Below are 26,978 nucleotides of genomic sequence, written 5' to 3'. Positions count from 1 at the left end.
TGCAATACTAATTAGTGATTAAACCCTTTTCAATTTTATATTCGGAAACTTTATAAATAATACAAAAACGTATGAACGTCAAGTTTTTTTTTTAAATTTCATCAATTGTTTCTAAATATGCACGGTGATGTTTGGATCGAATAATGGCTTTTTTGTACGGGTAAGTTAGATTTTATAATCTTTAATAAATCGCATAAAAAGTATTTTTATTTGAATTTTAAATTCAGCTTTCTTATGCAAATTATCGACACAAAAAATCTGATTTTATCTTATTCTGTTGACCCCTGCTTTTGGGAAAAACCTCTATTTGTGGTGAAAGTATTACCGAGTTCTGAAACACCATTGGTTGACAAGAACAAGAAAGCTGCGGGTAGCACCCATCGAACCGCCGCCCGTTGTAAGGTACACGTGATATCTTAGCAGACGGTACCTAATTTGCACCTTGTTATGATGCTAATAGGTACGATCAGTATAAAATTTATGTTTTTCTCTTCAAATATGTGTTTACACGTATCAATGTGTACTAATTTATGTGCTTTTATTTTATACCCTTTAGAGTGTTTGTAAATGTTTGTTTCAGCTTGAATTTGTATTGAAATAACTTTTTATCTATATCTATCTATCTATATAATATTTTATGCGCGTCAAAACTAGAAGCGTCAACTTTAAGGCTCAACTCACACTGAGACTCAACTCGCGCAGAGTCGAAGCGTCGCGTCGCGTCGCGTTTTTCAACTACAACGCCTGGCGACGCGCCTTGACGTGCGACGACACTCGCATTACTGCGCCCGGATCACAATGTGGTCGGCGTCTAAGCCTTACTGCTCTCAAGTAACGCGCGGCGACGCGCGTCGACGTGCGAAACCTCTTGACTGCAACCAATCGTCGACGCGCGACTCCATGTCTGCATAACACAAATTTGTACCTTAATAATGGGAAAATAGAGATAAATATGTTATAGGCGAAAAACATGTGTGTGAGTGTGAGTTGAGCCTAAACCGTCAAATCGTCGTAATACGCACACGAAGATTGATTATTTGATTACAGCGTCTTCGGTGGTAGGGGATGTCAAGTAGAATTCTTTTTACGAATGAAATAGTTAATATTGTCTAATATTTTTGGTGACATATACTTTAAATATGTATTTAAATGAAGCATTACAAGATATTGTTGGAAACCGGAAAAGAAGCTAAGTACTCAATATGAAAATTTTAAATAGTACTACTACTAAAGATTAAAGTACACTTATACCGAATGCCAACAAATGTTTCCCTCTCCAACACGTCCCACAACCGAAGTATGGTGCGACCGAAGTTCGGTCGTAATTACGTGCGTGAGTCGGCAGACAACATATTTCGCAATACCGTGTGACACAAACCAGACTTTTATTTGATACCGAATGCAACGTAAATTGCGCGACTTATAACTCACAAGATTACGCCCATCTGGCCTCACCCTTACGAGGGATATAAGGGGAAAAGGGCGAGCATTACGAAATACACCTATATCTACGCGTGCCTGTACAGGTCTCATAGCGGAGACTCGGAAACTGACCGACTCCTAAGGTGCGTCCAAAACGGACTCGACGAAATCCTGCAACAGCTTCCCTCATTGGAGGTATTGATTCTCGGCGACTTTAACGCCCACCACATGGAGTGGTTAGGATCAGCACGTACCGATTATACAGGGAGAGCTGTGCGTGACTTTGCCGCTGCATATGACCTCACACAATTAGTTGATGGTCCAACCAGAGTACCGGACATTGAAGGTCGTACCCCTGATTTGCTGGACCTAATGCTGACGTCTCACCCAGACGACATTCGGGTGTCCAGCTTGATCCACTTGACTCTATCCAACGTAAGGCTGTTCGGATTATCGATGATCTCAAACTCACAGACGGTATGGAGCCCCTTAGCTTACGGAGAGACGTTGGCTCTTTGTGTGTGTTCTACTGTCTTTATAATGGGGAGTGCTCTGAGGAACTTTTCGAACTGGCGCCACCGTCTCGTTTCTACCATCGCACCTCCCGCCAAAGGAGTAGAGTCCATCCCCACATCTAAGATGCCTGGCATTGTAAGACCACACGGGCATCTCGTTCGTTCCTTCCTCGAACCTGCAAGGTGTGGAATGATCTTCCTCCTGAAGTGTTCCCTTTGCGCTATGACATGGGGTTCTTCAAAACGCGTGTTTACAGGGTTCTCAAAGGCTGGCAACGCATAGGTAGCTCATCTGATGTTGCAAATGTCCATGGGCGACGATGACCACCTCCCACCAAGTGGCTCGTCGTCTCGTTTGCCTCCTTCTTTACATAACGAAATAAAAAAAAATGCAGGAAAATTGAAATCCGTTACCCACTGCATTCTACGAACACCCACAGTCTACACAAGTGTTATAAACGGTGAAACGTTCTATATCGAACTAAAACTTTCTTTTATTGGTTAATTGGTTTGTTTCGACAATATTTTGTTTATTTATACATTAAGTTATACTATTTTGTTTTCTTTTTCATTATTATTGTCTAAATTATAAACGATCATAATATTATTCCTGAACATTATATTTTAAGTTATAATGTTGTGACATTGATCGAAGCGACGAGTTTATAGTGAGTTTATATCATTGGCGATGAACTTCAACGCCAGAGATGCTTTTTTTAATATCGAGTTGACGACCGATCTATACGATTATCGTGACGATTAAGCGAAATGCGGAATCGTCTGTGCGAGTGGGGCTTTAGGATTTCGTGATTACTGTATGCATTGGAAATTATACTCCCATGATCAAGCCGTGACCTGAACCTGTAAACTATATGACGGGAGTTTTTCTTGTGACGCTCTGTATAGCTTTTGGCTAAATTTTGGTTCTTCACTAGGAAATCTATCCTCAAATCCGCTTCCGTGATCATTTGTCTATACCTGGCTCACATATACACTCCAATGTTCTTGGCTAAGATTCATGTTCGAGATCACTCTCTGCGCGGGTGTGACTTGGCAAAAAATACTCCCGAATATTTTTTTAAATGAAACCGTATCTATCATGTATCTCTCTCTCTCTCTCGTGTGTGTGCGTGCGTACGTGCGAGCTTGTGTGCGTGCGTCTTTTCTCATCATCGCATATATGCAAACTCCTCGAAACGTTGATTTCTTGGACAAAGCAAATATACACGAGTTACACGTTGATTATATCACAACAATTTCGAGTCTGTCGATTGTGTGTCAGTGATTCATTTTGCTATATGTGTTTTTCACTAACTTGCATAGATCAATAGACTTTGTATTAACCCGCATAAAGTGGTCCAACGAAATTGCAAAATGTCGGTAGTCTTTACGTTTACATCCACCAAAAATACTCGAGGAATCAGTACAACTGAATTTCGTTGACATTGATGAAAAAAAAAATACTGAACCAAGGGTATTTGATTTATGTAACGTAAAGATTTATTTAGATTTCTGTGCGCGTAGACGTGACTGAATTTAAAGATTCAGACGCCTGTATTGATTACTTCTGTGGCTCAGCGGATAGCACTGGGGCGCTAAATGCCGAGATTCAGGGTTCGCTTCTCATTTTTTTATATCTTTCTTTCTTTTTCTCAGATGGTGGCTTAGGTCCGGACCAGATATTACGCCCGTAAATAATTTTATTGGAAAGTGTACCCAATGATCTATGAACTAAAATCTCGTCCCAATAAATTACTAGCCACAGAATCAAAGTTTGTGCCCTTTTTATTTACATTTACACGAAATTTAATGAATAAAAATTATTTCACTTTCCTCTACAACTAAAAGTAAGATCACACCAATTACCTGGTCTTAAATTAGCGAAATTCACTACACGGCACTACCCAGAACATCCAGGACCAATTTGGAAAATCTCACGTCCATATTTGCGGTCGTAATGCTACTCTTTTGCGGTGAAAACTCTAAAGTCTCTAAGAATTTGATCATGTAGTTGAAACTTCCAGTAACAGGAAGGTTGTCAGTTTTCGCTGAAAAATAAGTTTGTGGATTCAAAGGGGAAATAACAATGTTTGCATGGTGCTTTAGGCCGCGGCCTCGTTAAGACACCTTTGAGGTGACGTGTAACGTCAAAAAAGTTATATAATAAATTTGTACTAATGTTATTACCAATGAAATATTTATGCGCTAGCACAAACAAAATGCCACATTTGCTGGAAAAGTGTAACATTTATATAAATTCTTGAACAAATGCGGGATATTAGAGCTCCCCGTGAAAGAGTTCGCCCAGGGAAAATTGTCATTTTATCTATTTATGTCACCGAGCGTTAGTGTGAACATTACTGCGTGCCGGTTTTGAAGGGTATAAGGGTGCTCGTGGAATTAGAGGCACATGGAAATTGTCAACTTAAGTCTCAGGGTTGACTGGCACAGTGGTAGTGCCCCTCAGATCTGTGCGACTTAAAGCTCTGTGTGGCACTGCAACTGCTATGGGCAAGAGTGTCGCTTACAACCAGGTGCACGATTTTTTCGTCCTGTCACTGGTATCATAAAAAAAATTAAAGCGGGACCAAGACTACATAACACGCTCATGGTTACGCGATAAGTGCCTACCGCTGAGTAGTGAGCGCCTGGTGTCATTAGTCAGATTTAGTAGGCTATTATAGGTAGGCATGTTTGATTTTGTATGAGAGTGGTGTATCTGTTACATAGTAACTATTCAGTGACCTGTGGCAGGACCTTAACCCATTTTTATATTATTATTATTAATACTAATATCCAACAAATACAAAGCAGCATCTGTCACCTCAACGTGACTACCGCTCTTACCAAATGAGCTATGATCGAGGCAGCAGATCTTACAAATTTATCTACATACCTACTTTGTGCGGATCTTCATGCCTTATTTCTATTGGGTTTAAACGGTCTTTTTACCATAGCCCTGCCTGTGAGAACTTAGAAAGTTTCTTCGCTCTCGGAGGCATCTTTACAGCCACGTTAAAGCAACAGACACTGGTTGGAGTCGGTTCGGATCTCGTTCGAAGGAATTTTTCTTTGTGTTCGATATTTGTATCAATAATATAAGCTGTTGGAGTATTTTCACAAAATTTCGTGTCCGAACGGTTACCATGTTGGACTATCACGCAAAGGTATCGGGTTCGAATCTTGGGCCGGGAGAAATATTTGTACAGCCTACACATATTTCTCCCGTGAGTTTGCGTGTAATTTGTAGTTGTCTATGTATGTGTCCAAGGCATCCACGATACAGGGTTCCCCTAGTGCGTGGCCATGAGTGTATACGTGTGTTGTGTGTTGTGTGTTGGTGAATATCGTAGTAATAAAAACTTTATACTCAATAAAAACAAATATTCACCGTTTTTTAAGTGTTCAAAACAATGTAAACATAGTTATTTTCTACGTCAGCAGGAAAACTATGAGGCCGAAAGTCAATATTAAAACCGTTTTACGTCAAATTTACGTAGACCGTATTTATTTTTAATGTACTACTTCTACGATTGATCGAAGTTGGTCATTAATAGGACCCGTCATAAAGCACGACTCAAGATGATTGATAATAAAGTGTGTTATTATATTACCATCGTGTTCGTAATTGTGACAGAATTGTTTATCCAACACGCTACACCCATGACCTCAAGTTAATAGAATTTAATAAAAATATTGTACGAAAACTGAGGGCGCGCTATCTAATGTTATTGTTTATAACTGTTTCGAATTTAGACAAAGTGATGAGACAATAATAATAATAATATGATTCAACATAGCCCCGCACTAGGGAAACCCTGTTTCGCGGGTGCCATGGACACACACATAGACAACCACAAATTACACTCTAACTCACGAGATAAATAAATGTATGTACAGACAAGCTAGTCAAGTTTTCGGGAGCGATTGAAGATTAAAAAAAAATAAAACTACGATTAACTAGGACATCCGACCGATTTGGAGGCTAAATAAATATGTAATAATAAATTACAAAGTATAATTTCTAAAGCTAAGGCCTTATCTATTCTTGGAGTTGTTATGCACTTTAGCGCATTGTGCAGCGTCTGCTGCTTACAAGTACATGGGTATGTGCCTTGCTTGTGATGCCTAGAGTTAAGCTCTAATTTGTATGGAGCGCGGGCTATCACAATGCATAACTCCTCCCTCATTGAGAGCGAAGTTATCGGGCGAGTTAGAGCCACGATTATTTCGTCACTTATTAAGTGTTTGGACTCTATATCTAAAAATAACTAAAATAACAAAAGCAGACGACATAATAATATAAAGTAGTACGGTGGCTAAACTAACACTTTTAAATCTCAATCCGTTACTATCACCTTTCACATTTCCACTTATCGTTTGTTCTTCTTTTAGCATGTACGTTAGATATTTCAGGTCACCAAGATTTATGCCTTTCAGATTCATATTGCTAGTTCCTCTGAATGCAACAGATTTCATTTTAGGTATGATTAGAACACAGTTTAGTAAGAATAGTGTCGGTTTTGCTAAATAATATCCAACTCACAGGGCTGATTCGCTGTAGTGTGACGCTCGCTATATTAACTTCGCGAGTAATGCAGAGTGAAAGATTTGATTTGAACTCTATTAATTGTTCTACACGGGTGCTTTCAGGATAGCTGATAATATGATTTTCAGTACATAAGAATTGGTTGGCTGATATCTCGTCGCAAGCACTAGGGACGGGCAGGAATTTCGGACCATTCACCAAAAGGTACGGATATTTTCCAGATAAAATAGGCAATGAATAAATTTTGAAACAATTATATGTAACATTATCGGTAAGTGGAACCCAAACAATCGATTTTAAAGGGGTGTAAGCGACAATTATTATTATTATTTTGGGCGTAAATCCATACTAACTGTTAAAATATAGCTGTTGCTTACACTTGACTAAACTGTATTGAATACTCTTAAATATAAGCTATCTCAGTTTTGCATAAATATAGTTATGAAAATACAAAAGATATGATTGAAAACTTTTTATAATTTTAGTTTTTCCCTCTTCCTGTAAAATGTGTATTTTGTCATTTACGCCTTTTCTTCCCCGAAGTATCGGATTGTGAATAGGTTGAACAGCCTTGGCGAAGCTATACACTGTATATTGCTTGCGTGAAGCGTGCGTGCAGCGAGTGCAGCGCAAATGCAGCGCATTCGCCAGATCTGTACGCACCTTTAGGGCATTATACAATGCAATAAAAGCTCTACAAGTATCAGAGCTGAATCCGTGAACCATTCGAAGAATCAAGCCCAAATTTAATAATACCCTTTGAAATTGTTTTAAATACCGTTATGCCAAAATAGATAATTTGTATATCGGTGTACCCTTAAGTTTACTAAGAGGAGACTTAGATAATCTCAGTACAGAGTACTAAAAAAACTGACTTTCAAAAGTACGTGGAATTACATATAATTACCAAGTTTTATTGAAACAGGTTACCGGAAAGTGCGCAAACCTCCGGGTTTGAATCCGTCATCCCCTAGTTCGCCACTATACGGGACTTGACACAGGAGATAATAAAAATCGGTTCTCACTACTCAAAGTATATTGAGAGGAAAACGCCTTGAATTAAAAAATAGCAAAATCAACCGTTAAAATAATTGCTCATTATAGTAAAATTTAGGCGCTATTTATAAAAATGAGTCTTCATGCGTGAACAGCCACCCTTAGAGGTGGATGATTTTCTTCAAAATTAAATGAGACCACTATGGATAGGTGGGAGGGTACCTACCCTCTTTCCAACAAAAAAAAAGAATCATGAAAATTGGTTCACAAATACCGGAGTTATCGCGGAACATACAAACAAAAAAAACATGCAGTCAAATTGAGAACCTCCTCCTTTTCTTGAAGTCGGTTAAAAATAGCACTACACTATCTTCCACCTTTATTCCACAATGGTAAAGTAGTACTTTTTTTTAACATCATCGTCATCATCCAGAGCTCGACTTCACCCACTGCTGGGTATTGGCCTCCCGTAGTTTGTCCCGTTTCTTGGCCACCATTAGGCTATTGACTATATGTCCTGTTCAACTCCACTTTAAATTCATTATCCGATCTCCTATGTCCTGGATCTTAGTTCGTATTCGGATTTCCAATTTTTTTTAATGATACACACAATTTAGAAAATGAAACTATTTTCCGAATTTAACCCGCGTATATTTGTTTTTTCAAACAAACCGACGTTTCGGGCCCTTTACAGGTCCCATGGTCACGGTTGGTCATGGTCATTGTCAAATATACGCGATTTAAATCCGGAAAAATAGTTTAATTTCCTATCTCTAACAATCGCGAAAACCTAAAAACTTACAAAGTACGATATACATACAATTTGCGAATAACGTATAAGTAATTTTAAATTAAATAGCGTACCTTTAAACACTTAATACTTTATTCTAGGACTCTACTGGGTAGTCTTTTTGGTTCGGCGCACACTAAACATATTTTAAGGTTATTAAACATTTAAATTTATTAACATTTTATAGGTTTTTCAATAGCTACACAAGACCACCGAAACATCAGCGTAATTGAAGTTGATTGCTATGAAATACGAAATAGATATTTTCGGATGTTTTATTTAGAAAAAAAATTTGAGGTGAAAACAAAAATAAATCAACAATAAACAAATAATTTACGTAGCAGTCATGTCTCTTTTCTATCCATACGAACAACAATAAAGCTATTATAATTCAGTCGATTATTTTCAAAACGTATAGTTCGTTATAAAATATGAATTTTACGATGGAAATCAGTTATTCTCTTACAAGAACCAGTATTAAACACACCGTCTGCGTACCCAATTATTGTTGTTTAATATTATAATGCAAGTCAGTGGAACGATCTGTGTACTACTAACTTTAGTAGCTGTGGTCACCGTCAAGAACATAAGAGATAGATTTTATCCGCGCTACCACTTAGCTGCCCCACGTGGATGGATGGGCAAACCCAATGGTTTCGTTATGTTTCGAGGTATTCATCATTTGTTTTATCAATTCAATCCAAATTCTACCCGTGCATCAGGCGCCCTTTACTGGGGTCATGCTAAAAGCGTTAATTTGTTCCACTGGGAACATGAACCAATTGCTTTGTATCCAGACAAGTGGTTAGATAAGTCAGGAGCGATGGCAGGAACTGCCATAGTAGAAGATGACACAATTCTTATATTATACACAGGCAGAATAAATCATCCCGGTGAAGATCCTGACCATGAAGAGCATATATGTTTCGCTAACCAATACGGAAAACAATATTATAAACACAGTTTGCCAGTTATTGAAGGTAATGAACACCAGCCGAATTTCAGAGATCCCTATTTTTGGAAATACAATAATATGTCCTACGCGTTGATTGGCAGTTCATTTTTAAATAATACAAAGTGTCGGATTCTTTTATACCAATCTCAAGACAGAATTCACTGGTCTCAAATCTCTGTCTTGTACCAGTCCGATGAAATTCTTGGTAACATGTGTGAAAGTCCCAACTTATTTGCATTGGATGACTACTATGTTCTCCTCTTTTCAGTGCCAGGAATAAAACCTGACGGCATTTATTATCAAAATTCTTATGAATCAGTATATGTTATCGGTGACTTCAACTACAAATCCTACACTTTTGTTCCACTTACCAGTGTTCATGAACTAGATCACGGCCATGATTTTTATGGACCACAGACTTTTATAGATGACATAGGACGAAGAATATTAATTGCTTGGTTCAGTGTAGGTACGAGGGATTATCCAGAAAATGAGGACGGGTTTGCAGGTTGTATGACTATGCCAAGAGAACTTGCTTTTGGTCGTAATCATGAATTAATACAAAAACCCCTCGCACACAGTGAACACGCTAGAGGCCCCGTGGTGCGAAGAGGATTAGGTAGAAGTAATGATTCGGTTATTTTGCCTGACAGAACTGGAGAAATTATAATAAAATCAAATTCAAAGCGAGATGTTCAGGTCTACATTGAAAGTAATAAAAACGGAATAGTAATTACTTACAATGCTAAACGGAAATTAATTACTCTTGATCGTGGTGGTTTAGACGGAATACGTCGGGCCAACTGGAATCCTGGACGCCGATTACGCTGGATCATTTATATAGACGCCAGCACAGTGGAGTTATTCTGCGGCAACGGCGAAGTGACCTTCACGAGTAGATTTTTCCCATCTGGGACAGTGACCGTACGATTGGGAGAATTAACACAAGTTCATGTTTTTAAAGTATCGGAAATGCAACGCACTATTCACAATATTACGAGTGCAAGAAAAAAAGGATTTCTGTTTATGAAAGCTCATTGAAAGTGTCCATATCGCACGTTGAAATCAATATTGTTACTAAGCGAATGCTCGCGTTTTCAAATTTAAACTTATTTTCAGAAACGTCAATGGCCGTTTCCTGAAAGTTGACTTCTTAGCTTAGTGGCATTTTTTTTTTTCAACGTGCCATTACTTAGTGGCATGTATGTCGGATGTCATGTTGACGGAAGCTGCGCTAACAACATAATCTATGCTGATGACATGGTGCTGCTGAGTCCTTCTATTGGCTCGATTGTAAAGTTGGTGAGCACATGTGTAAGGTATGCAGCAGCGCACGGCCTAAAGTACAACTCTAAAAAGAGTGAGTTGCTAATTTTCAAAATCAATAAAATATAATTCAATCAAACGTGCCATCGGTTGTGTTGGGTGGTACTGCGTTGCGAGTACTTGACAGGTTTAGATACCTTGGTTAGATGATCACAGATGATCTAAAGGATGATATGGATGTGGAAAGAGAGCGCAGGGCGTTGGTAATGAGGAGTAATATGCTGACTCGTTTTTCTTTTGCTCGATACATAGAAAGTGTAAAAATATATTTAAGGTTTTTTGCTCGTCATTTTACTCCAGAAGTCTGTGATGTCAGTACACTAAACGACCTTACATCGCCCTACGTATACAGTATAACAATGCGTTGAGGATGCTGTTGCGGCTACACCGGTGGCTTTCCCGTTATGATGCGAAAGAAGGCCGCTTCTTTTCTTCACTGTGTGTGTAGTAGCCGGAACAATATACTGAAAATACTCCCTTGCTATGGCATCTAATACAAAGAGTCATAGGTAATTTAAATTAAGTAATTGCATACTATGTAATGGAATTTCAAATGTAATGTAATTTAAATAAGGACCTACTAACATAGTTGCTCAGTCTTACTAACAAAATATGGAAACTTTTTCTGAAATAAAGTATTATTATTATAACGTTCTATAGATGGCAAGGGAGGATAGAAACTCTATGGACAATAGAGAGAGTTTGCTCTGCAGTGTACATGATTAAAAACTTTCACTACAAAACTTGGTTTCGTTCCATGGCTTAGTTGGTATAGCGTCTGACACGGTATGCAAGAAGACATCGGTTCGAATCCGACCGGATCCAATGAGTGTTCGAGCTTTGTATTAATAATTATAACAAACTAGTGGAGTAATTTCACAAAAACTAATTGAATATCAATTCAATAAAAATTTTATTAATACAGTGAATAGCGACATCTCTCGCCAGGACTGGTAGCTGTAAAGGTACTAACTGGGTGATAAATCTGTCATAGATTTCTCATAGATGGCGCTACGACTAAAAAGTCGTTGAAAGACCAAGTACAAAGACACGACGCAAGCACATAGAAAAATTCGTGAGGTCCGTTGGTTCGTTCCATGGCTTAATTATTATAGCGTCTGGCACGGTATGCAAGAAGACGTCGGTTCGAATCCGACCGGATCGAAGGAATTTTTTCTGAGTGTTCGAGCTTTGTATTAATAATTATAACAAACTAGTGGAGTAATTTCACAAAAAATAATTGAATATCAATTCAATAATAATTTAATTAAAAACTTTCAGACATCGAAACCGCTACATTGGTTTACTCCAGCTACTTTCAGAGCTTAATGACATACGACATCTCGTAATGCCGCCGACATTAATGCAATCTTTGTCCTGAAGAAACGTGCGGTTAGGGCAATTTACTATTTGAGCCCTTGAGTGTCTTTCAGATATAAGTTTGAATAGATTAACATTCTTACACTAACGTCATAGTACATTTTATGAAGATGTTATTTATGTAAAGAAGAAAAGTATTCTTTTTAAAAGAAAAACTTTGTAGTGACAACCATAACATTAATACGAGGAATAAAAATAAACTAGCTGTTCTTGACAGTCGTCTATATAAAGTCACAAATCGAATGTACAGCTTCTACAATAAGATTTTTAGTAGCAGTAGATCTCCTTGTGAAAGAGGTCGTCCAGGGAAGTACTGCCATCGTACCTATTTCTGCCACCAAGCAGTAATGTGAATAGGTATTACTGCGTTTCGGTTTAAAATGCTATTGAAATTACAGGCACATGGGACTCATCAACTTGTGTCTCGGGGTGACGGGCGGAGTGGCAGTGCTCCTAAGACCTTTACGATTTAAAGCTCTGAGTGGCATTGCAACTGTCGTGGATAGGCGTATTGGTTACCACCTGGCACACGACTTGGTCGTCCCGTCACTTGGTGTTATATAAAAAAAATCGGGTTGATATTCATAATTTTCGAGTTTTAAACAAAAATTTTATAACAAAGGTTTATTAAAATATAGCTTCTGCATATTTGGATGACAAAAATTCTTAGCATTAACCCGTTTAGCTCTTGCAGGTAGTCTCGAACTAAAATGTTTAAATGAAATATTATAATGATAAATGTATTCAAATGTATATTTATAAAGAGCAACCGCTAGAGCAGGAGTTCCCAAACTTATTTTGTCTACTGCCCACTTTGAGAATAAATCATTTTTTAGCGCCCCCATTTTTTCACCTACTTAAAAACCACTATAACTTCAAATTAAATTAATTATTGTGAGCTATATTAGCGGAGAATAAACGTTTATTCTAAACGAGACTTTTACTATAACTCGCAAGAGTTATAAAACCTGAGACCGAGCGCAGTAGGTAATACAACAACGGCGCTCAGGTCTCAAGTTAACTCTTACGGGCTGCACCTGCCAATGAGAATGATTATTGAAACGCAACTTCATAGTATTCAGAGAGAGTATCTTTTATTCAAAATAAAACAAACATGATCGATTCTCATTGAAGGATGAATCTGATGCTGTTTAATAAGTTTGTTGATATCCGGTTCCAGTTTACTCAAGAACAGCCGCAAGTCACCATGTTCGGTAACATGCAAATGATTTCTCTTTTTAGTAAGCAGCGTTGTCACAGCACTAAAACCACGTTCAAATAAATATGACGATGGGAATGCTATCAAGAATCGTTTAACTATTGACCACAATCCAGGGTACAATTGCGGGATCGGTTTTTGTAGCCAAAATTCTTGGTAGTGATAATGCTGTGTTGGCATTTGAAAACGGATCCAATACCCAGTCTGGTATTATCAAGTTCAAAACGTCCTGCTATCGTTCGGTGAACTCAATGTGGAGGTTTTCCAAATGTTGGCAGTAGGCTAACAAGATGTCGTTACTGCAGGATACTGATAACTGATAACTGATAACTGCGAATATTCTTTTTGTGTAGATGTAGTTTGGCTGCGAAAGGAGCAACGACATTTTTTGTTTTAATTAAATTAAATTCATCGCCTTGCAGTTGGAGATTCATGTCGTTGAACAATTTTTACAGGTCTGTCATGTAAGCTATATCATTCTTTGATGTAATGAGCTTGTTGCGCAATTCTGTATCTTTAGTTTCCAAGAACTCTATCACAGAGTCAAACAGGTTGTAAAATCGAGTCAGACAATTGCCTCTTGATAGCCAACGAACTTCAGTGTGAAACAATAAACGGTTGAAATGTTCGTCATTAGTAACATAAATTTGATGAAATAATCTATCATTCAAAAAGCTGTTACGGATTTCAATGACTGGTTTGATAACATATTGCAGTGATTGAAATAGTCGTTCACTTAAATTTCTAGCAACTAAATGAATAACGCAATGTACAGCAAGGACATGTGGAATTTTATTTTTTAAGTACGTCTGCCTTTATGGCACCCTGGCACAGCCGGAGCGCCATCCGTAGCAACTGATATAATATTTTTCAAGGGAATCTCTTTCTCATCACAAAACTTTTCATAAGTATTGAATATGGTTTCGCCTTTTGTATCAGTCTCTAAATTTCTAGCAAACAGTAGTTTTTCACGTATTTTCTCATCTTTAATAAACCTCACGTAAGACAGCAACAATGCTTCATTAGTTCGTAAAGTAGACTCATCGAGCTGATTTGAGAATTGACTAGTCTTCAGACGATTGCACAATGATTCTGCAATATTTTCAGCTATTTCACCAATTCGTCTTTGCACAGAATTATTACTGTCTAAATGAAACTTTTTTTCAGGATTTATTTATGATTGATTTATGATTTTTATTTTATTTATCCAATAAAACAGGACAGATATATGAAATACACGGAGAGAAATATCGAACCGAGTTAGTTAAGAGCAATCTCTTAATTAATATTAGTTGATGTTCACAAGTTGTAGTCGAAAGTCGAGAGCTCAGTCGGTGTCTAAGAGTCTTCCTGGATGAAATTACAAATCTCCTCCTAAGCCTCTACACAACGCCCCCACTTTTTTTCTGGGTCTATTACCGCCCTTTAGGCCTGCAGCAGCGCCCACAAGGGGGCGTTCTCGTCCACGTTGGGAAAGGGTGCACTAGAGTTTCGTGCTCAGTCGTCTGCCTTACGAATGAGTAGTAAAGTTTACTCCATATGACGATTTCAAGTGTAATTTAGTTATCTAAATAATGATTCGAGTTTGAATTGTCACGACAATTCACTTTGCATTGGACACTTGAAACTCTCACTATCATTGTAAATGGTATTATTGTAGACTACAAATGAGTTGGAACGTTCAAAATACATAAATAATATAAATATAAATATAGATATACGAAGCGAGAAGTGGGTGAAGAAAGACGCCCGAGTATCCAAAATAGAAATTCATTTCCCAGTACAGCAGTACTTATTAATTGTATATTATATCAAAATATATGTTGTTAGTATTTTATTTCACAAAAGTTATAATTAAAACCACCATTAACATTTTTACTAACTACTTTATTATTTTTCTGCAAATTACTATAAAATGTACACAACACGTTATAAAATACCTATCTACGGCTTATAATGAATTATATACCTAGGTTAGAGGCTACTACCTAACAGATGACGACCGTGGGCATTTAAATTAGAACTGCTGAATACAGATAAGGAAGGGATAAAGTTCCATCAACCTAACGCTTGCCACCTATAGCCACATAACGCTTAACCAGGGTTGGCGTCTTCCCACATCAGAGAAAAGTTTTTATGAATCTTCTACTATATGCTCCCTTCATTAAGATGTATTTATTCAGTTAGAGAATGGAATCAATAATAAATCAGATTTAGTGTTATAGGCCTCTTAAATTGGAAAACTTGGTTATTAACAAAAAGAAAATTATATCGCTAAAAATATTTAATACATTGTAGTTTTCTGTGGACATACAAAAAGTGGTGTTTTGCGACCAACATCATCAATAGAGACCATACGCATTGTTTCATAGTTATAATATACAAAATATAATACTCCTCTTTATAACACTTACAAAGTATAAGCATAGTCAAAAGTATAGTAACTCCATACAGTAGTAGCAACGTGGCTTGTATGTGTGTACATATTCGCAAAATATCGCGACGCACAGGCGTTGCATAACAATAGTTGTCCCAACAAGCCTTTCATTATTATACAAATGTGTGCATATGTATGTATACGGCGCGTGGCTTCTCTTTTATTTCTTATCTCTTTTATTTTGCTATGGCCCCACCTACTAGTTATTATGAGTTACATAGTAATAGCCACCTATATTAACATTGTGCCTTGTTCCAGCTTGACCAATATAATAAATTAACTAGTAGTAGGGTTCCCTACCTGTGACAAAGTGTGTAGATACCACCGCTCTACCTATTTGTACCACGAAACAGCACTACTGTCATAGTATAAGCAAGACTAGTAATGTAACTCCATACAAACGCAACAGCGCGTCTTGTATCTATGCATACATTCACACACATTCACACACATCTCGTGATGTATCGAGTTGCACAACGGGAGTCGCACGCGCCATGTTTTATAGAATTGAAGCGTTCTTACTCCCAAAGTCGATATTCCAATCCATGTTGCTTATTTAAAAAATAATAATACGTTGGTAAATACTTTATTTGACAAAGGTTATGTTAATATAGCACGAGAATACTGTGATGAATACTTAAATAATAATGTGGCAACCCTACGCTGTGAGCAACCTGTAGGAATTAACACTTCGAATAGGTTAGTAGGTTCCACTACTTGCATTATTACACTATGCTACTGTGTTCCAAATTGAATAAGTACTATATTCCACGGCCGGCAACGCATTTGCCATATTAAAGGTACTTGTGAAATATCGCAAAGGCCTTTAAGCGACGATTACTTCTCATTTGCAGTTCCTGTGGCGAACTGTGTTAATGATTGCAATTTCTTTAAATGCAAAGTGAATGCACGCTTGAGTAAACCTGATGTGGCCGATGATGGTACGCGTTTGTTCAAAACATACATTCCCTCTTGCCTGGAATAGCACCGGAATGTAGTTTTTGGGAAACACAGGTGTTGGCAGTGTATTTTGTTCTTTTGCCGTGCGCATGAAGGAGGAACCAAAGCGTTAGGGTGGATGGGTGGCAAATCAACAACATAAAGATGGAACGTTCTCGACTTTTTAATCGGCCGAAGGACGACAGGTGAGAGTGGAACGAGATTGAAAAGTTCCTGTGCATACTTTCCAAAATATATTCGATGAAAACTTTTCAAGTAGGTCACTTTCCTACGGATTCGAAGATTTTGAAGCTCCCACTAGATACGAGTGTTGCGAATAAGTCGTTCGCTCCACCGAATTCAAGTTCAGGCTCGTCGTTGAATATCTAACTATCTACATTTAAAATCAATCTATCTTTAAAACCTTCACAAAAAGATTTTTATTTTAAGATTAGCCACTCCGGCCCTATTTTGTTTGGATACTATATATAGGTATATTACTAAAAATCACAGCATATACCTCTTCTAAATCATTAAAAAAACATCAGTTATGTCAAAGTTTCATTCAAACTACTATCATGCCCACTGGAAAAATCTTCAATCATGGCTACTACAGAAACATAGGTGCCCGATATTAAAACAATAAAAGAAATTATGCAGATAAAAATGTTCTTCCATAACACGTAGTTAAATTTGCCAAGACCTCTGTCCCAACGGTAGACCGTGTCGATAATAGCTGGAAAGAGAAGACCAAGAGTCGAGAAGAAGATGGCTCCAGCAAGACTGATGACCAGCTCAAGGTTCGGGAACGCTGCTGCAATAGCAACTGGAACATAATACAATATTTTTTGTGACAGTTCTGTTAATAAAACCTAAAGTAACTAAAACACTTCTGTTACAGAAATCAGAAAAAAGTCGTTGTTTCCGATTTCAAGACAATATAGAAAAGTTAGTTTTTTACATAACTCGTCAGGGGATCGAACCTGTGACCTCATAAATGGAGAGAAGCCACTCGACCACAGAGGTTGTAATTTTTTTTATTTACTAGTTCATTTTTATGTACATCATGAAATGGAACTGTCTGAAAATCCGTTCGACAAGCAATACGTAACAAAATCAATACGTGTCGCATTACAAATTGCCAAACTCCGGTGAGAAATAGAAATATTGTTTTCATTTTTGTTTCATTCAACACTAACGAGATATGACAAGGAAATACAGCTTCCAACCAATATATCTCTGGAATTTTTGCTAGAAATGTAACAATGTTATGATTAATGACGAATATGTTTTTGCCTTGTACGTAGGTCAATGCTTGTACATATTAATTTGTTAATAATTTCTACTTACGAAGTTGCCAAGTTGCAATAGTTCAGCTTGGTTCACTATGACTTAAATCACGTTCCTTAAAGAGGAAACGTTTGATCGATTGATTAATACGTCGAAGATGAGGATCACTATAGTAGGAAGCAATATACAGCTCTGGGCTACATGCAATCAACAACACCGTGCTTCATCAGGCCACGGGTCCATCTAACACTGCGTTTTCCTTGGAAATGAAATTATTTTTTCTTCTCGGCTCTTTACAAGTCTGAATTTATGTTATCTGCTTGTGGCCGCAGCTAGATAAACTTTTTTTCCCATTGTCACTTCTGCGAGCCATATGGCCTGCTCACTACCGCTTCAACTAAATGATTGTTGCACTAGTTCTTTTACAGATTTTCTCGTTTCAAAATCTTTCACATCGATACATCACGATCATATTCGAAAATCTTTCTGCCATATGATATACACGTTGCTACCCCAAGTGATTAAATCCTTCTAAGGATTAGTTATTTAGTATCCCAATTTCTGCCGCCAAGCAGTAATATCAGCATTACTGTTTTCCGGTTTTGAAGGGTAAGGGGTGCTGGTAAAATTATAACAGGCACATAGGACTTGTCTACTTATGTCTCAGGATGACGGGCGCAGTGGCAGTGCCCATCAGATCTTTGCGATTGAAAGCTCTGAGTGGCACTGCAACTGTTATGGACTGGTATGTAGCTTACCATCAGGCGCACGACTTGTTCGTCCCGTTACTTGATATTATAAAAAAGCGCAGCAAATAACTAAATCACTTACCGGTGGCAGTCACCAACGTTGTTCTAATAGTCACCTGGATGAGGTTGTTATAACTTTGTGTTTTACGTTTTTGTAGCATTCGGTTTATCATTTCCATCGGCACATACATTTGTAAGGCGTAGGATAGGAACATAACTATTGCCATAATAAGTTTTGCACTTTGGGCGATGCTGTAAGAAAAGAAATAAAGTTATTATTTCTGTTTTTCCCGAAAGTCCTAAATAAATAATAACCATGCAACACATTCTTGTAGACTGTTTAGGTTCTTTGAAAGGAACACTAAACAAAGTGTACAGCGTTGAACATTTTATAGCTCTAAAACTACTCTATTGTGATTGTGACTGCGTCGTATCATACAAGCAAATAAGAGAACTACCTTTAAGAAAGACAATACAATTTTTTTTGTACTACTCGTAAAAATAAATTAACGCCACCTGTACACATGCTTTGCTAGCCGTTGGACAAAGGATCTTATAAATTTCTAGTGTCTGGGATTGGGCTTGCTCTTCCGATGGTCAATCAAAAAACATAGTGTCATTTTGCGCTATCAATAATAGGGTATCTACATACAGGCAAGTTCTGCATAAATAACCCTCTCAGCCAGTAAACAACTTCCACGTTTCATTCTTTTGCATCTTTATAAGCAAGTGTAGAAGGTACTCACATATAGTCCTCTGGTAGATTCAAAGTAATGCTTCCCTTCACATCATCGCCGTACTGCACATATCCAAAGAAGCCGAAAACGGCGTACAAGGAGATTACAATAACCATAGCAACATTTAACACCCCGGGGCAACCCAGGAATCGTTTAGGATTCTTCATCTCGTTTTCTATTGGCATTACCACACCAATGCCTTCCATGGCAAATATTACTGTGCTGAAAAGATTAACAAATACTTATTAAATATCGGAAATGAAAATACCAATGAAGTCCAAAAAATTTTGAAGGACCCCGGTGCTAGTGGACTGGGAGGCGTGGCAGAATCTGATGTCGAAGGCCAAAATCCACTTTGGGTCACTGCTCCACCGAAATAAGTACGTAAATTGAAAAAAAAAATTAACTACTTTTTCAGATTTAACAAACAAATCATCTCAGTCAGCCCGTGGTAAAGTGTCGGAAAGGAATATTTACGACCTAGATCTGGAAAAGATAGTTTAATTTTCAACGTGGAAGAATCGCAAAAACTAAGTTAAGTATGTAAAGGTCGCATTTTTTCTATAATTTATTACAAAAGTACATTATTCCACTAAGGTAATAGTTAGAATAACACAAATTAGACTTGGTCAAGTTCTTCACTAGCTGTACTCTTAGATAAAACAAAGATCTGGCGACCTACGCCATAAAATCCTTTCCAAACGGAAACGATTTTCAGCAACAAAAAGATACAAGATTGAAATTAAGCTTATCTAACATTAAAATATATATTAGATTCACTATGTTACTTTTCACAGGGTTTCTAGAATACGTTAAATCATTAACAAATCTGAACAGAACCATCGTTTCATAAAGTCATATAGATATGAATAGAAACGTCTATAGATAGAAACGTCTTTAAATAGACGATGGAGAGGGCGTCCTATTGATAAAATTTGCAAATAAATTGTTGGGGAATGTACACACATTGTTAAAATAGACCAAATAATCAAAAAAAAAAAGTCTTGATAATTCCAAAGTCTCATGTAAAATTGAAGGAAAGTGAGTGATGGCTCCCATGAGACTGAAATATATCATCGCATTGCAAATTTGCTGAAAGACAATGGAATATTACTGAACATCTGAATCCATTCAGAGTTTCCCAGAGAGGATTATTGTGACAAAACGAATCATTATTCTAACGACAACAGTAAAAGATTTTACTTTTATATTATACTACTTACTCAACGTTAGACATGTAATTAATTTCAAGAAGATGTCTAAAGGCCGTCACATTTACGATTGATCTAAAAAAAACTTAGGGGACAATTTATTCGTTTTCACTGTTGGTTTAACTTCAAACAGCGCGCTTATCTTTCTTTGATATTCTCATAAATTTTAATACAAAACGATACTTAATTGGAAATTTGAATGTGAATGTCAAATGTTAAAAGTTTTTCAGCGGTATGTTTAGTTTGAGCGATAGTACAGTGTGAGAATAGTCGATTCTTAATAGAAAGGTCGTGCTTATGATTTAAATTTCGAAGTTACGGACATTTACGAATGTCTAATAATACCACCCGTTAATCGTGAAAAAAAATCATCATGATGAAAACTGCAAATCGAAAAAGTTTCCCAATCTTTGGAAAACGTGTGGAGTCTACAACTTGGATTGGGTCGGCGTGGCACACTATAGACTAACCCTGTCGATACGGTAAAATTGTGATACAAAAGCGACATTCTAAAACTGTAATAGCGTAGTATTCTAAAATGCCGCATTAATGGAATAACGCCAGTGATAAAGTTTGTGTTCACAGCAGTGTTTGCAAAGCTGGGTACTTGGACTGAGAACCGGTTCCAGGAATCGTACCATCAAGCCATGTCATAATGCGTAACTTTCTAAGAAAAATCCATTCAATCTACTTTTATTAGCTTGATTAATTTATTGTGTTTGCTCCCGGTATGATAATCAGTTTAAAAACGAAACAATAACAGAAAAAATTGAACAAACTCCGATTGTAGTTTCGTGGGTTTGTTTTTATGAAAATAAACGCTAATATTTGGCAAATTTTAAACTTTTTGTAGCTATCTGGATAAATTTATTTAATAAGGAGCTTTGCTTTAGATTGGTTTTCCTTTGGCTTCGCATCTTTTTGTTGCCGCATTTTGAAATAAGAAAAGGATAAATTCTCATTGTGTGTTGTGTTATTTTACCACATTCACTATTCAAGAAAAATCTGTTTACTTCCTGCCCGAGCAAAAAAAAGCAAACAATTTACAAACTTAACAACGACAAACAATGATTTACTGAACAAGAATCCTATTAAATATTATGTGTATTCGAATATTACACAATTGCATACATAGAGATAGAAAAATAATTCTTAGTTTATTCTTTAACTTTATAAATATCTTACCTAAAAAATAGCGGCCACTGCGTAACACTGGTCACCATTTCTCTATCCTTAACAGGTGGCAAATCAGTGAAGATGAAATACATAGTAATACCAAACACGCATAAAATTAGCAAATTGGCTAACGCTGAGAACGGCACCAAGTATTTCAGATTTCTTATTTGACAGATGAGCACTAAAGGCACTAAGGTTAGTGCACAATAGGCTTGAACGGATAGCTTCAATTCCGGAAACATGACGTCAAAGACCTGTAACAATTTTTAAGTTTAACAATAATAACTACATTTACTAAGTAACATCACCAAAATGAGTCATAAAAAGCATCTATACAGAGGTTTTCTTTTTTTTTCAAACATCACGTTAGCGTTGCTGCCATTTGGATGTGTTGTTCGAAAGATTGTCTTATTTAGGTGTTCTGTGTTAGCGATTTGAAAAATAAACAATTGCGACCACTCTGTGAATTATCGTATTGACATTTAAGATCCCTTTTAATATGTATTTTGGAACTACTTAAAGTGAAGAGTGGTTAAACGTTTTCATCGCAACCCATTGATGTTATTATTATTTAATAGCTGAATAAACAAATTGATAATGGAAATGAATAAGGGAATTCGTTGCAATCCACGAAAGCTAATTTTAATGTGGGAGGAGTTTCCTTTAACGTATCGCTTAGACACACTTCGACATATACATACACATACAAATGCATCTGATTTCTAGTGGAAATACTCTAATTTGAAACCAGGTGATTTGGTGGAATTGTGAGGCATTTTTCAGAGATTTTTAATAATAATATGTGGATTGTATGGTCAATATCAGGGTAGGGTACCAAATGATGGGACGAACTAGTCATGTACCTGGTGGTAAGCGACACGTCCGTCTATAACAGTTGAAGTGCCCCTCAGACCTTTAAATCGCAAAGTTCTGTGGGGCACCACTGCCACAGTGCCCGTCATCCTGAGATATAAGTTTACAAGTCCCATGTGCCTGTAATTTCACCAGCACCTTTACCCTTCACAACCGAAACGCAGTAATGCTCACGTTACTGCTTGCCAGCAGAAATAGAAAAGGCGGCAGTACTTCCCTGGACGAACCCATTCACAAGCTCTATAGCTACTAAAAGATTTAATGCGATGTGCTAGGTTGATACTTGCCTCTTTAAAAGACGACCCGATGAAAACGATGTAGACACACAAGACACTAAAATATGTTGATACCATGGAATAATCCACGATGGTCCTGAAAAATAAAAGCTACAGTAAGTATTTTCTATGTCACACACACATTTTTGAAAGTGAAAAAACTGAAGTCCCGGTACGTCCAAAATAGGAACTGGATTTCACGGTGAACGTTGTGAGATCCTGACACTTTTTAACAATGTTAATCAAATTAGTCTTGGCAGTAGATATCGAACATTTCATCTTATTGTAATCTAAATGGACAGAACCAGGGTCAACATTTATATAACAGTAAATTTTTATAGAAATTGGACACCGTGTCAAATTTAAGTCCTTGTCCAAAAGGATTTTATTGACCGCGAATCGAATAATTTGTAGACATAAATTGGTCTGTTTTTATTCTTAATATATATAGTTTATGTCTGCGAATACGTCAATGTTTGTTTATGGATTACAGTAAACGAAACTTTTATGAATGTATACATGAATTTTACAAACGTTCGATAGTCAGCGTTGAGCTTTAAACATCGGATTTTATTTTGTTGTTTAGATGACTTCTAATTACACAGGACATGCCGTTACACGTACAAAATTAAACGCATCTTTGGTTTCATACGGTAGGTACTACATTAAGTATTGGTCAAATCAAAACCAAATTAAAAAAGTTAATTTACCAATTTGGTCCTACCGGGAATCGAACCCGGGACTTCCGGGCAAACCGTTGAGCCACCGAAGTCGTCAAAACATACAACAGACTATTCAAGCTTGACTAAGTATGGATTTGTTATATATTTATTGCTGAGGAGTGCATCATCATAAAACCATATACTGGACTCTAGGGTATCTTCTTACGGGTATGGGCCATATCAGCCACGTCGGCCCAATGTTAGTTAGGGAGTTCACAAGTCATCCAATGGTGGTGAACCTTCTTCGACGTGCAGGTTTCATCACGACTATTTCCTTCATCATCAGCGAGAGTTATTGTTTCGTAACTCAGAAATTAAAATTGACCACTCAATTAAGAAGTCGTCATCAACCCATTTGTACGTCCCACTGCTGGGCACAGGTTTCTTAGGCAAGGGTTCGGGGACTTCACACGTTTTCCGAAGATTGTGAATGTGAGTTTTTTCGACGTGCAAGTATCATCACGATGTCTTCTTTCACCGAAAAGCTCATGGTAAATTGGAAATTAAATTTCGTACATAAATTCCGAAAACTTAGAGGTGCGAGCCCGGATTCGAACCCACGGACTCTGTTTGGGAGGCAGTATGTCTACGTCTTTTGTTATTGAGAAAAAATCTGTACCTATTATTAATACCATTACGAAGGAGCTTTTCAACATTAACATGGACAAATATCAAAAAATTTTGCTATCTTATGTTTTTGCATTTTTGTCTTGTTTTCTACCAACGAAAAGGAACTCACCTTACAACACCTCCCCAGGACTGAAGTTTTTTCGGGCCGTAGGTAAACGCCGCACCACACGCCTCAGCGTAACCCAATGATGGTTTTTTCGCTGCAAAACATAGTTCTTGTGCTGTTCCTACCTGAAATTGATAAAAATGTTTTATGATCAGTCGTATTTACCGAAGAACTGCAATTGCAAGTGTAACACAGGATTATGAGTTCAAATCCGCGTAAATTGTCGTGGCAACCAAATTAGCACGGGAATCTATTGTTATCAGTTCGTGGAAAATATAAATTAATGCTTCATGTGCAAAAATCAAAGTCGTAGCCATTGAAATGACAAAGTAGTAATAACGTTAAATTCTTCTTCTGTAAAAATTTGGTTTAGTGTACATACGCGCTTTGTACCAATAATATATAATATGTGTATTTGCACTATCGCCGATTAATTGTAATTCATAAAAATAAAAGCATTATTGTAAATTTATATGTAAATGAATCCCCCTTTGCTTATGTAACAAAGGCATGTATTTAAATGATCTTTTTAAATTTGCAAAGGCAGCAGGCAAAAAAATGTAAACGGTCATCTTTTTTAATGATTGATCCTCCTTCACTCACATATAACATAAATTAAATCGATCGATATTTTAATCTGTACTGAGTTAAGCAAAAAATTTTTGGTTTGTATAAATTGACTTTGATAGTTTTATGTTGGGCCTTAAAACTAAGACAAATGAGCGTTAAAAATAAATTGTAGATACTTTTTCTTAAAACTAAGTAAATGTTGATAATATTTCTATAGTAATATTTATTAATTTTAATATAATTTGACCTGAAAAAATGTTCGGAAACTCAAGCAAATTGGTTTCTGATACTAGTCGGTCGCTGTCGTGACACGCTCGCTTCGCTCGTTCGGTTCGTGCTGCTTTTTCAAATATTAACCTAACCTACTGAATAAAGGGTGCAACCAAGAACTGGTTATAAATGTCATCAATCGTTACAAGAAAAGAGCAATGATAAAAAAGTATCATATTTGAACACCCAATTTTTATTTTAGTATTCGCAAACATAATAATATTGTGAACCATGAATGCAGTTCATTTATGATTTATCCGTGTATCAACTAATATAAATTGAACAATTAATATATAGGTACATCAGACATAAAAAGAAATATCGTTTATTTAAAAAACTGCACCTTTTACAATAGAGAAATTATTTATTTGAGGATCAAATAATATTATCCCCATAACAAACATAAGTTATTATTGAAAAATTAATTAATCCGGTGAAACGTCACTCTAAACATTAACCTTATATCATAACAGTTAAGGTAAACTTCTGATTGATTTGTCCCGCACGATGTTCTAAAACCGACGATAAACATGTTTTCAAAAACATATCCTAATATTAACATATTATAATCCAAATTGTTAAGGTACATTTTAAACATGAATAGCGCATTGATGAGTGAGAAAATTGGAATGCCAAATACATTAACTGCCTCTGTGGCTGAATGGTTGCCATGCCGGACTGCCATGCAGAGGTTCCAGGTTCGATTCCCGGGCCGGGAGAAATATTTGTATGGTCTACATTTATTTCTCTCGTGAGTTTGGGTGTAATTTGTGGTTGTCTATATGTGTGTCCATGGCACCCGTGACACAGGGTTTCCCTAGTGCGGGGCTATGTTGAGTGTGTCCGTTATTAAAAAAAAATAGAATGAAAGAGTTTCGGTACATATCACATATGTACAACGTCTCAGGCGTCTAGATTACCATCATTCGCACGACTTGTTCGATATTGATATTATTATTTTGATTATTGATATTGATGATATTATAAAAAAAATACGTACAGATCTATTTGGTTGGTATGGCATATCTTCCCCTGGTACGCCGAAGACGGTGGTTTGTTTTGATTATAATTATTAAAGATCACCGACATGTGGGACAGGGCCTCCACTGATATAATCCCAATAGGCCTTTACACAGTCAATCTATCGCGCGTAATCTGGAGCGATTGCTCGTGTTCGTTTTTGTTATAACAGAAAGAGCGTTCGTGTAAAGGCTAATAGCGCAGGATAGACCGCGCGAAACTAGCGGATTATTTCCAGCTGATCCGTTTCATTTTAAAATATTTTCTATTCCCATCGGACCCCTAATGCCCGCTGCATTAGGGATCCGATGGGAATATGTGTGTATTTTATTTAGTTTATTGGAAATGGAGAATATTAACTGTACTAACTTACATAACTATATTAACTTTGTTTTCAAAACTTGTTTTTCTCTTGACTGTACTTACCTTACAAATACAGTAAGGGGATCCACTGGGAGTTGCAAAATGTGGAAGGGATCAGTTGCAATTTAAAATTGGCGGTGGATCAGTTTTGGGGATCAGATGGGAATAAGTCAAAGCGCGCGAGATCGCGCGCGCGACAATTGCGCGCAATTGCTGTATCACGTGCGATAGTATGTGTGTGTAAAGTCCACTATTTGTTTTGTGCGCAAACAGGGTAATTCCTGTAAACAACTTGATGATATCATACCTTCTTCGGTATAACTCTGCCCACGTGCTGCACTTTAGTTTAAACATGTAATGCACACTTTATTTTACGTAGTACGTTACCAATTGTCCATAGATACTCTACGTCAAGGAATGATTTGCCACCATAACATCTGTATTTTATACCAATATAC

The 26,978-nt window shown here is 37.0% G+C and overlaps 2 protein-coding genes across 2 annotated transcripts in view; one reads left to right on the top strand and one right to left on the bottom strand.

Annotated features, from left to right (window-relative positions):
- Positions 1-8,795: 8,795 nt before the first annotated feature.
- LOC113235290 (sucrose-6-phosphate hydrolase-like) lies at positions 8,796-10,268 on the top strand. Its single transcript, XM_026470949.1, has one exon. It carries the CDS (start codon positions 8,796-8,798, stop codon positions 10,266-10,268), a length of 1,473 nt encoding a protein of 490 aa, XP_026326734.1.
- A 6,250-nt stretch (positions 10,269-16,518) lies between these two features.
- Positions 16,519-26,978, bottom strand: part of LOC113235289 (proton-coupled amino acid transporter-like protein CG1139) — a 41,464-nt gene continuing 31,004 nt past the window's right edge. The window contains exons 4-9 of the mRNA XM_026470948.1: positions 24,301-24,422; positions 22,852-22,936; positions 21,701-21,945; positions 19,314-19,526; positions 18,650-18,819; positions 16,519-17,354 (exon numbers count right to left, since the gene is read on the bottom strand). Coding sequence (XP_026326733.1) covers positions 17,077-17,354; positions 18,650-18,819; positions 19,314-19,526; positions 21,701-21,945; positions 22,852-22,936; positions 24,301-24,422 — 1,113 coding nt within the window. The 3' untranslated portion in view covers positions 16,519-17,076. The remainder of the gene's footprint in view (positions 17,355-18,649; positions 18,820-19,313; positions 19,527-21,700; positions 21,946-22,851; positions 22,937-24,300; positions 24,423-26,978) is intronic.

The sequence above is a fragment of the Hyposmocoma kahamanoa genome, unplaced genomic scaffold (genome assembly GCF_003589595.1).
Source record: "Hyposmocoma kahamanoa isolate Upper Pololo Valley unplaced genomic scaffold, ASM358959v1 87, whole genome shotgun sequence".
NCBI classification, from domain to species: Eukaryota; Metazoa; Arthropoda; class Insecta; order Lepidoptera; family Cosmopterigidae; genus Hyposmocoma; species Hyposmocoma kahamanoa.
This window is presented reverse-complemented; position numbering and strand designations above follow the sequence as displayed.